This window comes from Osmerus eperlanus, chromosome 14 (genome assembly GCF_963692335.1).
Source record: "Osmerus eperlanus chromosome 14, fOsmEpe2.1, whole genome shotgun sequence".
Classification (NCBI taxonomy): domain Eukaryota; kingdom Metazoa; phylum Chordata; class Actinopteri; order Osmeriformes; family Osmeridae; genus Osmerus; species Osmerus eperlanus.
Window position 1 is genome coordinate 17,091,755 of NC_085031.1, and position 12,380 is coordinate 17,104,134.

Below are 12,380 nucleotides of genomic sequence, written 5' to 3' on the forward strand. Positions count from 1 at the left end.
AAAATCCTTTCTGGGATGTTCTCGGCTGAGGGAGGGAGGGAGGGAGGGAGGGAGGGATCCTAAATCCTGTTACATAAAAAATAAACAGAAGGTAACTAACCACGGACACACACACACACTCCCACACACACTCTCACACCGAAGAGTGGAAGAGTCTTACATCAACATCATGCTCTTATACATGTGCAAAAACATGAACATTCTCATTTCTAATCTCAACAGCCGTATTTGGTCATATTGCTGCCGTAGTGAGCTAAAAGAGAGAGAGATAAATAGAAGGAGAGATAAAGACACAGAGAGACAGCAACAGAGTTTTACACAAACGGAGAGAGTAAGACGGAGAGAGAGAGAGAGAGAGAGACAGACAGGGAGAGACAGAGAGAGGGTAAGACAGGGAGAGAGAGACAGGGAGAGTGTAAGACAGCGAGAGAGAGAGAGAGAGAGAGAGAGAGAGAGAGAGAGAGAGAGAGAGAGAGAGAGAGAGAGAGAAAGTGTGTGTGTGTGTGTGTGTGAGGGAGAGACAGAGGGTACAGGGAGAGAGAGGGTAAGACAGGGAGAGAGAGAGGGTAAGACAGGGAGAGAGAGAGGGTAAGGCAGGGAGAGAGAGAGGGTAAGACAGGGAGAGAGAGAGGGTAAGACAGGGAGAGAGAGAGGGTAAGACAGGGAACGAAACAGAAACTCATGTCTCTGCGTCACCAGCAACACCAAGGACTGCAATCGACACGGCAACAGCCACCTCCCAGATATGGCTACCACGGCAACCGATGGCTGCCACGGTCACCGCGCAGTGGCTGTGTGGAGAGTGTGTGTGTGTGTTCCTGCCCCCCCCCCCCCCTAACAGAGAGAAAACACTGAGACACTTTAAAATTCATCAGAAGTACCTTCCTGGAAACACATTAGAGACTGGAGAGGCTTGGCTGGACACTCTCTCTCCCTCCCACACAGAGAAACACACACACACACACATGAAAGGGGGGATGAAAGAAGGTGGGTGGTGAGATGGATGGAGGGAGAAAGTGAGATATCGTTTAGGAGTGTTGATGCTGTGAAGGAGGGAGAGAGAAAAGAAGAGGGGAGAGTAGAGGAGGATCTGGAGAAGAGGAGAGGAGGAGGAGAGGGAGAAGAGGAGAGGGGGGAGAGGATGAGGAGAGGGAGAAGAGGAGAGGGGGGAGAGGAGAGGAGGAGGACCCGGAGAAGAGGAGAGGGGGGAGAGGAGGAGGACCCGGAGAAGAGGAGAGGGGGGAGAGGAGGAGAGGGAAAAGAGGAGAGAGGGGAGAGGAGAGGAGGAGGATGAAGGGAGTCTTACCTTCAGTGGGGTTCACGGAGGCAGGGAGACAGTCCCAGGAGAGAGACCAGGATGGACAGGGATGAGGAGAGAAGATGGCCTCGATGCCTCGGCCCTGGGGAACACACACACACAAATATTAACACTGGGAACGATACCAAGACACATGAACTGTAAACACAGGACATGACACATAAACACATACTGTATATATGAATACTGGACATGATGCCAAGACACACACAGGTTTGTGTAGCTATTCTTGTGTGGACAAATCCTAACCCTAACCCTAACCCTGACCCTGACCCTAACCCTAACCATAAAACCATCCCTAACTCCCAACCCTGTTAGGTCATTCTAACCACACTCCCTCTAAAACCCTCGAACAGTTTACTATTCTTGAGGGGAATTCAGGTCCCCAAAAGAACAGTTAAACATGCCCACACACACACACACACACACACACACTATAGACATTTGGTATGATACCATAACAACACACACCCACACACACACTTTCATGTACTTTAGGTATGCACACACACACAGAGCAAAGCTGATCCCCTGGAGACACCAGCAGGAGACAGCGTTGTGGTCTCTCTCAGATGGCCTGCGCAGGAAGCTGTCAGAATCAAGGCAGCCACACACACACACACACACGGCTGAGGAGGAAGCAGCACTGTGGCTGACAGGGCCTTCTTCAGGACGAGACCAAAATGAGTTACCACTGGCCATCACAGATATTCTCAGCAGGACAGGGGAGGTGTGCGTGTGTGTGTGTGACTGCTGGCTGGTTAGCAGCGGTGAGGGATAGCGTGTCACACGGTTTGGAGTGGAGCCCTCTCTCTCTTTGTCTGTCTGGCACTGTGTGCCCTACGAGACACACAGTGCCAGACAGCAGGGTGTCACTGTGTGCCCTACGAGACACACAGTGACACCCTGCCAGGAGGGTTAGGGGGTTGGCTGCAGTGCAGCTGCTGTCATGGCTGGGCCACTGTGGTGTGTGTGTGTGTGTACCTAAGAATGTGTGTGTGTGTGTGTGTTCACTGCAGCGCATCTGTGTCTAAACACATTTCAGCGAGCTATGTGTTACTTTTACGACACCCCCTCCTCCAGCTTCCTGCCACAGGCAGTCACATGACATGAGTGTGTGTCAAATCAAAAATCAAATCAAATTTATTTGTATAGCCCTTTTTACACGCAAGCATGTCACAGAGGGCATGTCGGCATGCTACCCAGACTGGATGGCAGGCCAGGAGAGGAGCAGGAGAGACCAGCAGAGCAGGAGAGACCAGCAGAGCAGGAGAGACCAGCAGATCAGGAGAGACCAGCAGATCAGGAGAGACCAGCAGAGCTGAGGAGAACTAGAGGAGACCAGTAGAGACTGTAGCAGTCTCACTCTAGGGGGGCGTATATCGCATGTGTCAAGAGTGTCACACACAGTGAGTGTGTGTGTGTGAGTGTGCGAAGATCGCCGTTCGATTCGTAACCATGCAGGGCAGTGAAAACCGGCGGTAAAAAGTTATGGCTGCTTCGTCTTGAGGACTGTGTGTGTGTGTGTGTGTGTGTGTGTGGAGGAGGGAAGGAGGAGGCGGTTCAGAAAGACCCTGGGTCTCTGAGGGATATTAACTCCCCTCGCGATAGAGAAGTGGCCGTGAGGGGGTTTAGAGAGAGACAGGAAAGATGCCTCTTTTCATAGCTAGTAGAAGGCTGCTGCTCCATTACGGAGAAAAGGACATGTAAAGGCTACGACTCAGCTCTCTCCGGAGCCTGACTGACTGGAAGATAATAAAATCAATTTGGCTCGAAGAAAAGATTGTCTCACAATAAAAAAAAACGTTAACAAGTACAGAGACGAGCTTGAAGAGGTAAACTCAGGAGATTAACGACACTCAATAACTGACTATAGCGCATGAAAAGGTTTTATTGTTTGAGTTCAGGGAATCATAAGCAAGAAGAGGCCCAGATGGACTGTGTGTGTGCATGTGTGTAGAGAGAGGACATGTGTGTGTGTGACAGCTATAAAAGAGCCCTCCATGAGTCTTTCCAACAACTGTCTCCTGAAACCCCACACACACAGAGAGAGAGAGAGAGAGAGAGAGAGAGAGAGAGAGAGAGAGAGAGAGAGAGAGAGAGAGAGAGAGAGAGAGAGAGAGAGAGAGAGAGAGAGAGAGAGAGAGAGAGAGAGAGAGAGAGAAGAAAGGCAAGGAGAACAAGAGGGGAACAATCAAAAGAAGTACGGTGAAACCACAAAAAAAAATCAATTACTTTCAGTTTAGTCATCGTGGGTCTGGGGCCTCCGACGAAGGCCACCTGGCCGGTCCCCGGGCTTTCCTGCTGCGCTTCACCGATCAGGAGAGGCTGCGCTGGGGCAGGGGGGCCGGGCGAGGGTGCCTGGGGGGAGGAGAGGACCAGACCACAGGCCTCGGCAGCCAGGGCGACCCCAGGAACTTCCTGGACGCGGAGGTACCAGCGCAGCAGGAGGGGCAGCTGGGATAGCATGCTGGAGGACCCCTGGGTCTGGAGGGAGATCTGAGGGACAGAGAAACAAAGAGAGAGAGACAGAGAGACAGGGAGAGAGAGAAGGAGAGATGATTGAGTTAGTTAAGTGACCTAGGAGGAGTGACATCTATACTGAACCGAGAGTCCAGGATCCCCATAATGGCACCACAGCCCTCAGGAGACATGAGACAGAGATGGGGAGAGAGAGTCAATCAGTAAGCTAGTCAACCAGTCAGTCAACCATCCAGTAAGCCAGTTAATCAGCCAGCCAGCCAGTCAGCCAGTGAGCCAGCAAGATGCCAGATTGAGTCTGAAACTGGAACCCGCTGACCAATAACAGTCTCACTGTGAAAACAAACTCCACAGATGAACTCACACACCTCATTAAAAGAAACTAGTCACTCACACACCCAGCCGTGGGGCTTAACAGCGTGGAATCACTGTAGAATCCACTACCTGGAAACAGGAAGATACACTGGTGGGTTTGAAATCAAAAGATGGAGGTGGGGAACTACCAGCTTTTTGAAAAATGATACTTTCCATCTGCAATGGAGAGACTTTGATTGTACAGTCCCTCCAGGCACCTACCTAGCAGGCGTAGAGAGATGTGTGTATGTGGGTGTGTGAAAGAGTGTGTGTGTGTGTGTGAGTATGAGTGTGTGTGTGTGTACATGAGTGTTTGAGTGTGTGAGTGTGAGTGCACCCGTCTAGCCCAGACAGTCCTCCGAGGCGCCACACATCATTTGAGACGGCCCTCATTATGAAAGGGGGTCGGTTGCCACAGCAATCAAGGTGTAAATAAAGGACGAGTGACGAGGTGGCACTGAGAGCTCTTTTGTTACCACGGTAATGAAGACGGCACTGTCTATCCGTCTCAAGTGGTTGTGGGGAGACTGAAGGAAGGTCTATATTAGGCCGTCCCACAGGTGGGACAGGTAAACATGAGGATTTAACACGGGGGAAATGAAATCTGCCTTGTGTTTGGGCAGCATGCAGGTAGGAACCAGGAGTTATTACTGCACACGCTGGCTATGGTGCCCGACTGCCCGTGTGTTTACATTTGCCGTCTGTGTCTCTGGCTAGGTGCCCGGGGCCTGGAGAGGAGACACACAGGAGGTCTGGATCAGTTACAGGCTTCATACGGAGAGCGATGATGATCCCTAACCCTAACCTCTGCGATGAGGATCCAGGCCCATGTATGGAAGGAGTCTGGAGAGGTCGATCTCCAGAGATGGCAAAAGTACAAACATCCTTCACTCAAGTAGGGGGTCAGATGGCTGAGCGGTTTGGGAATCGGGCTATTAATCAGAAGGTTGCCAAATAACGTTGTGTCCTTGGGCAAGGCACGTCACCCTTCTTGCCTCAGGGGGAATGTCCCTGTACTTACTGCAAGTCACTCTGGACAAGAGCGTCTGCTAAATGACTAAATGTAATGTAAATGTAAGTAGAAGTACAAATACTCATGTTTAAAAAGACTGTGGTTAGTAGGACAGCAAAGACTAAAAAGTAGCCATTTTGTTTAGTCGACCTGTTTTAGTGTCACCCTGGTAACAGGACCATACATCAATACAGAAAGACACTATAGAGCATTCGCCTGGAATACTATTTGATGCCGACAATTTCAAACATCTCCTATGGCCGTGGATGATCATGTCTCTTCTCTCAGTCATATCAACATCGCTAACTCCCTCAGTCTCATCCATAACGTACATTTTTAGTTTCTTTTTTCAGTAGAGTACAATAGAGTATAGTAGAGTCCTCATTAAGTACTCATCAATTATGTTAACTTGTTTTGGAAACTTTTGAGCAAATCTTTTTCTCAGAACGTTTTGTGAAAATATTTTTTCAATCTTTAGAAACTCTTCACATTTGTTTTTCAACCTTTCAAAACAATTTTCACAAACTTGCAAAACTTTTTTTCAAAATATTTTTCTACTTTTTAAAACCTTTGTTGAAACTTTATTTATTTTTCAACCTTTGAAAACCTTTTTCACACACATAGTGAATGAGAGGACAGGAGAGAGGAGAACAGAGAAGCCTAAAACAGAGTAGATTACAGCGGAGCAGAGTAGAGTACAGTAGTCCTCATCAATGATACCAAAGAAATTTGCCTTTTTTTCCCTTTTTGATTTTTTCAACCATTCAAAACATGTTTTCAAAAACTAAATTGGAAAATATTTTTCAACCTTTTTTCAAAAATATTTTTTAAACCTTGCCTGTGCTCTCTATCGGAAATACATTATAAAGGTAGTGTAAAGTCTATGCGGAGATGCACACAGTAGTTTCCTGGTTCTCTTTCAGTCGTGTTTTTAATGACAATTTGGGATTAGTAAATTAATAATAAAAGTAATTATAAAACTAAATTCAAGGGGTGGTAGATTTGCCATTGAAAAATGAAACCTACTCCCCTGAGTTAAAGAAGTAAATAAAAAAAGATCAAATAAAAGCTGATTAAAACTTGTGGTCTCACCAGGAAGTGATGTATGCAGGGCAGCAACACCATGTCTGTCAGAGTGAAGTAAAGCCCCTCCGCAAAGACATGCTCCAGGGCAGGCAGCGCCGCGGTTTTCACCTTCCTGATCTCAGAGCACTCTCTGGTGGACGGAGGTGGAACTGCACCCACCGAGAGCTTGGCCAGTGCAGCCTGCAGCTCTAGCCCGTCCGAGGGCTCCGGGTTCAGGGTAGGAGGGCGGGGGGCGGTGCCTGAGCTCTCCTGGGGAGTCTGGAGGTCAAACGTAACATTCTCAAAAAAGGAGCGTTTATGGACTAGATATAAAAAGGGGGAATAATCCGGCATTTCTGAAGGCTTTTACAGTCGTTTAAGATATTTATACGGAATAATGGGAGCAGCCAATAACCAACAAGCTAAAACGTGTAATAATCTACTTATATCAAGGTCATAGTTCTTAGTTTCATAAGCCCAGAACTCACCTGAGGATCTGAACCATCCTCCTCCTCCTTCTTTTTCAGGCGTAGTTTCTGCCGGCGGATCTTGTCATTGTTGTGAACCTTGACTGGCTCGCCCAGCGTCTTCTCTAATTGGAGGATGGCGTCGGGGAGGAGCAGGGATTGGTCGGAGGGCCGCAGGAGGAGGGACTCCACAGCTGAGGGGATGCTGAGTTCACACAACCTGGTCCACGGGCTCACCTGGGGGAGGAGAGGGAGAGGAGAGGGGAGGGGAGTTACTGTATATCAAGAAGTTCCAGGTTCAAATCCACCCCAACTATTTGGATGAAAGCGTAATCTAAACAAACACTGTTATAAGCATGATTCCCGTACCTCAGCGCAGGCTTTCAGACACGTGCTCTTGAAACCCAGCAGTGCAGACACGCCCCCCCTGCAAGAGTCAGCCTCCACCGTCCTGCTGACGATGTGTCTGAGCACCACAGCCAGCCCAGCCCTGCAGTACCTCCCTGCCCCGTCCAGCACGGCCGGCAGACGGCAGACCCTCACCAGCCCGGGGAGGTCCTCCACGCACACCTCCGACACCCCCAGGAACTCTGGCACCCGCGTCCCCCAACACCGGGGGGAGCCGCGGGGGTTGGAGGAGACGAGGAACACTTGGAAAGACTTGCACTCGCAGTAGGAGAGGAGGAAGAGAGTGATGGAGGTGTGGAGAGGGAGATCGGAGGTGGAGGGGTGGTCTAGGTAGAGGCGCTCTTGCTGCGGTGTTGAGTCCGTTTTCTCCATTTCGACCAACGGTGTTGACGTCTGTTGATGTTAATTCTCGTTTATAACATACAGTTCTTCTCAACTTACAGTTGGTAGGCTATTCAGTTCTTAATGACCCAAGAAGGTTAATTTTCCGAGTCCTGTATTAAACTTAAAATGGCATGGCGATGGTGTATGTTCGTGCAAGCTAGGTGGCTCAAAATCTGTAAAAAACAACAACAACAACAACACAACGATGCAATGTAGCAACATTGAACCATGGCAAATTTAAGATTGTGTTCTCCTGTTTTCATTCAGCTTCAACCGACTATACAACTTTACTACTAAAGTAAACAACCAAATGTTCATGGTGTACTGTATTACTGTTAGTTCATGACTCGTTATACACGTTATACAACGCGGGAGGTAAAATACTTACAGTGTGAGTGTTGTTTTCCTTATGTTTCAACAAACCCACGTTGTTTTGAACGCAACTGACTCTGTGTAACACTTTAAGTCATCCGGTTTAATTTGTAGTCAAATAAAAAATGTACAGGGCTCTATTGCAAAATTATTTCTCATAAATCCCTTGCATTTAATATAATTAAAATCGAGATGTATAAAGTTGAGATAATAGTTAAATTAATTGAGTTGGGCCAAAACGAATAAATAAAACCTCACGTTGTTTCTTGGGACGTATATAACTGCTGGACGTGTCGGCCGTAGTAGGAAGTAAAGGCGTTTCTTGCCACTACTGTCGCAGCAGTAATGCAAGCGTCACTTGTTGTGTTGTCACTAAACATATGTCCTGATTAACCATAACATTGTGAGAAAACACGTAGTACAAGGTAAGGTAAACAGACACGACGATCTCAAACTGCACAGCTAGGAACGCAAGCTTGTCTAGCCTCGGTAGCCTAGATGCTAGCTGGCTATCAGCTAACTCACTACTGAATGATGGTCAAGACTTCAGTACTGTATGATCACTTCCTTATCTAGCTACTAACCAGCCACATACGTATTTTCTTTATCAAGTTACATAATTAGCTTGATATGTCATCGATTCCCTGTGTGAACTGAAAACACAGCATTAAAACGGCTGTTATTGTGCCCGCTTTCCCAGTGTCGGTCATGGCTGCGTCGGTGAGTCTGGATTTGGACCCTGTCTTCTTGAAGGGGTTGGGGTACCTGCACTCCAAGAGCAAAGACTCCGCGGAGAAGCTAAAAGCCCTCCTGGACGAGTCTCTCTCCGGAAGAACCACCGACTCGTCCTACCGATCTCTACAGAAGGTAGGATACTTGAGCGCAGTGGAGATAGTAGATGGACTGTGTAGTAAAGGTTTGGGCAAGTGTTACTCATATTCCTTGACAGTGCGGACATTGCTTCGGTTGCGATTGTTCTCCCAACGTCAATTTTCAATGTGTTGTAAATATACTTTTTGTACTAAGTCTTGTACCAAAAAAAAAAACGTAATCTTGTGGTAGTAAACCTTGTTTTGCTGTCTTGCATAGGCAACTGTTTCTTGTCTTTTGTAGCTTCAGCACTGAGTGTGGACTTTGTGTTGGTAGGAGGTGGAGCTGTCCAAGCTGTCGGTTTCTAAGATGAGCAAGCAGGACTCCAAGTCGTCGTCCAGCTCGTCCTCGTCCAGCAGCAGCAGCGGCAGCAGCAAGTCCAGCAGCTCAGACAAGAGCAGGAAGGAGGTGGAGAAGAGGCCTGCTGAGAAGGTGAGGATGGAGGGATGGGCTCTCTGGAGGAGAAGGCAGGGCACAGAGTGAGGACTGAGGGATGGGCTCTCTGGAGAAGGCGGGGCACAGATTCATGGTGGAACGTGTCTGTTGTGGTTGATTGGTTTGAAGTGGAAGGCTTGGAAGACAATATTGTTGCACATACAAGTGCCCGATACAGGAGAAGTCTTGTTGACTCAATATTTTCTCTCATCTTTTCTTTCCTCACCCCCTCCCCTTCTCCCTCCCCTACCCCACACCCCTTCTCCCCTCCCTGTCTTCTCACTTCCCCTTGCCTCGCTCCTCACATCCCCCCTCCCCTCATCTCACCACCCCCCACCTGCTCTCCCTGTCCTCTCTCCCCTCCCTACCCCCTCCCCTCATCTCACCACCCCCCACCTGCTCTCCCTGTCCTCTCTCCCCTCCCTACCCCCTCCCCTCATCTCACCACCCCCACCTGCTCTCCCTGTCCTCTCTCCCCTCCCTCCCCCCTCCCCTCATCTCACCACCCCCCACCTGCTCTCCCTGTCCTCTCTCCCCTCCCTCCCCCCTCCCCTCATCTCACCACCCCCACCTGCTCTCCCTGTCCTCTCTCCCCTCCCTCCCCCCTCCCCTCATCTCACCACCCCCACCTGCTCTCCCTGTCCTCTCTCCCCAGGTGCGAGTGGTGGAGCAGGGCGAGGGGCCTGACCCCCCTAAGAAGCCCCGGGTGGAGAAGCAGGAGAGCAGCTCGTCCCCGGTGACCGTGGCGACCAGCCGGGACCTGCCTCTCGCCCTGCCGGACCTGTCCAGCTTCGACGAGACCAGCGCCGACGATTTCGCCATGGAGATGGGCCTGGCTTGCGTGGTGTGCAGGTGAGGGGGGGAGAGAGGGCCTGGCTTGCGTGGTGTGCAGGTGAGGGGGGGAGAGAGAGGGGGGGGAGCATAAAAAGACTACAAATCAGACCCCCACACACCCCTCCCCAACCCTCTACAGATCAGCCTTCAGAATCCACACATTCTAAATACTTCCTGTCTGCCTAAACCCACTTCCTGTCTGTCTTCTTCTGTGGTGGCGCCCCAGGCAGATGACGGTGACGTCAGGGAACCAGCTGGTGGAATGCCAGGAGTGCCACAACCTGTACCACCAGGACTGCCACAAGCCCCAGGTGACGGACAAGGATGCCAACGACCCCCGGCTCATCTGGTACTGCGCCCGCTGCACGCGACAGATCAAACGCATGGTGAGGATGTATGGGGTCAGGGGTCACACAGGGGTCAAACGCATAGTAAGGGTGCTCAGGGACGAGATCAAGGGTCACGCTCTACCCTCTCCTCCCCCAACCCCTCCTCTCTCTCCCCCACCCCCCCTCCTCTCTCTCCACTCACCCCCCCTCCTCTCTCCCCCACCCCCCCTCCTCTCTCCCCCACCCCCCCTCCTCTCTCTCCACTCACCCTCCTCTCTCCCCCACCCCCCCTCCTCTCTCTCCACTCACCCCCCCTCCTCTCTCCCCCACCCCCCCTCCTCTCTCTCCACTCACCCCCCCTCCTCTCCCCCCCACCCCCCCTCCTCCTCTCTCTCCACTCACCCCCCCTCCTCTCCCCCCCACCCCCCCTCCTCTCTCTCCACTCACCCCCCCTCCTCTCTCCCCCACCCCCCCTCCTCTCTCTCCACTCACCCTCCCTCCTCTCTCCCCCACCCCCCCTCCTCTCTCTCCACTCACCCCCCCTCCTCTCTCCCCCACTCACCCCCCCTCCTCTCTTTCCCCCACCCCCCCTCCCCTCTCCTCCCCCACCCCCCCCTCTCTCCCGCAACCCCCCTCCTCTCTCACCCCCACCCCCCCCTCCTCCCCTCTCCTCCCCCACCCCCTCCTATCTCTCCCCCCACCCCAGGCCCAGAAGACCCAGAAGCCGCCCCAGAAGACGTCCCCCGTGGGGGGGGCCAGTGCCCCCCTGGTGAAGGCGGAGCTGCTGGTGAGGAAGCAGGAGGGGAGGAGCCGGCCGGACACCAGCAGCACCTTCCAGGCCTTCAAACGCTCCGAGGGGAAGGTGGGACACACACACACTGGAGATGTTATTAATGTTGTAAGCTCCACAGCTGTGTCATACTGGAGATGTTATTATGATTGTTGGTTCTACAGCTGTGTGTGTGTGTCTCCAGCCCTCCACCAGTGTCTCCTCCACCCCCTCCGTCTCCGGCTCCTCCCTCCCCTCCTCCAGCGGTCTGACCGGCTGGGCTGCCTTCGGAGCCAAGACCTCCTCCACCGGGCCCCCTTCCTCCAAACTCCCTCCCCCTTCCTCCTCCTCCTCCACCCCCAGCAGCAGCAGCAAGGCTGCCCCCCCCGGCCCCCCCTCCGGACAGAAGCCAGTGGTACTGTCCGGCCTGGCCGGAGCCAAGTCGTCCCTGGGCAGTACCAAGTTGGGGGGGGGCAGCAGCAACAACGGCTCCGGTTCTGCATCTGTGCCTCAGAAACCCCCCCCCTCCCTGACGGGGGGCAAGCAGGGGCTGAGCCGCGCCCCCAGCGGGGAGGGGAGGGGGGGCGGGGCCAGCTCTCCCGGCGGGGGGTCCCCGAGCCTGGGGGGGAACGGGGGTGGGGCGAAGGCGGCAGGGGGGGCGGGGGCGGCGGCGGGCGGGGACAAGACACCGACCTCCCAGGAGTCGCAGCTGAACGCTCTGAAACGCCTGCAGATGGTGAAGAAGAAAGCTGCCCAGAAGAAACTGAAGAAGTGAGGGAGGGGGCGAGAGAGGGAGGGAGGCAGGGAGAGAGGGAGGCAGGGAGAGTGAGAAAGAGACGGAGGGAGGGGAAAACAGAAGGGCAGGGGGGTAGAAAGAGATGGCTCAAGTTAGAAAGGTTTGCTTATAAGGTGTATGTGGAATTGATTTAGTAGATGAACAGATGGATGGATGGATGGATGGATGGTGGGATGATCAGAGAGGAACACAGTTGTCAGAAGTCCAGATGCGTCCAGTGAAGATAGGGGCACCAGTCCGGTCACAGTGTCGTGTCGAGAGGAAATACCGTTAACATGGAATCAGCCCAGTGGAACTGAATACTTGAATTTTTACGTTCACCGTTCGGTCGGCGTGGCAACCGTGTCAGCGGCTCTTCGTTCGACCCAACTGGATCATCAATGTCACGTTTTTTTTACTGACGGAAAAAACTAATAAAATGCCTCTATGAAGTTGTCTGTCTTTTTTTGAGGTGGCGTTGATTGTTTTGGGAAGTTGTGAGGGTGT

General features: G+C 51.9%; 2 protein-coding genes across 3 annotated transcripts; one reads left to right on the forward strand and one right to left on the reverse strand.

The window, feature by feature from the left end:
- Nucleotides 1-871: 871 nt before the first annotated feature.
- gstcd (glutathione S-transferase, C-terminal domain containing) lies at nucleotides 872-8,160 on the reverse strand. The gene is made up of 7 exons (XM_062478252.1): nucleotides 7,878-8,160; nucleotides 7,067-7,498; nucleotides 6,719-6,934; nucleotides 6,258-6,500; nucleotides 3,554-3,817; nucleotides 1,307-1,400; nucleotides 872-885 (listed from the first exon to the last, which is right to left on the reverse strand). The coding sequence occupies exons 2-7, from the start codon at nucleotides 7,475-7,477 to the stop codon at nucleotides 872-874; spliced, it is 1,242 nt and encodes a 413-aa protein (XP_062334236.1). The 5' UTR covers nucleotides 7,478-7,498; nucleotides 7,878-8,160.
- On the forward strand, nucleotides 8,142-12,325 carry ints12 (integrator complex subunit 12). 2 transcript variants are annotated; one of them, XM_062478856.1, is made up of 7 exons: nucleotides 8,142-8,286; nucleotides 8,562-8,728; nucleotides 9,008-9,163; nucleotides 9,822-10,018; nucleotides 10,227-10,386; nucleotides 11,036-11,191; nucleotides 11,304-12,325. In XM_062478856.1, exons 2-7 carry the CDS (start codon nucleotides 8,570-8,572, stop codon nucleotides 11,871-11,873), a joined length of 1,398 nt encoding a protein of 465 aa, XP_062334840.1. In that variant the 5' UTR covers nucleotides 8,142-8,286; nucleotides 8,562-8,569; the 3' UTR covers nucleotides 11,874-12,325. The 2 variants fall into 2 exon arrangements, with proteins under 2 accessions (XP_062334840.1, XP_062334841.1); XM_062478857.1 differs by having other exon boundaries at nucleotides 8,163-8,415.
- Nucleotides 12,326-12,380: the final 55 nt, after the last annotated feature.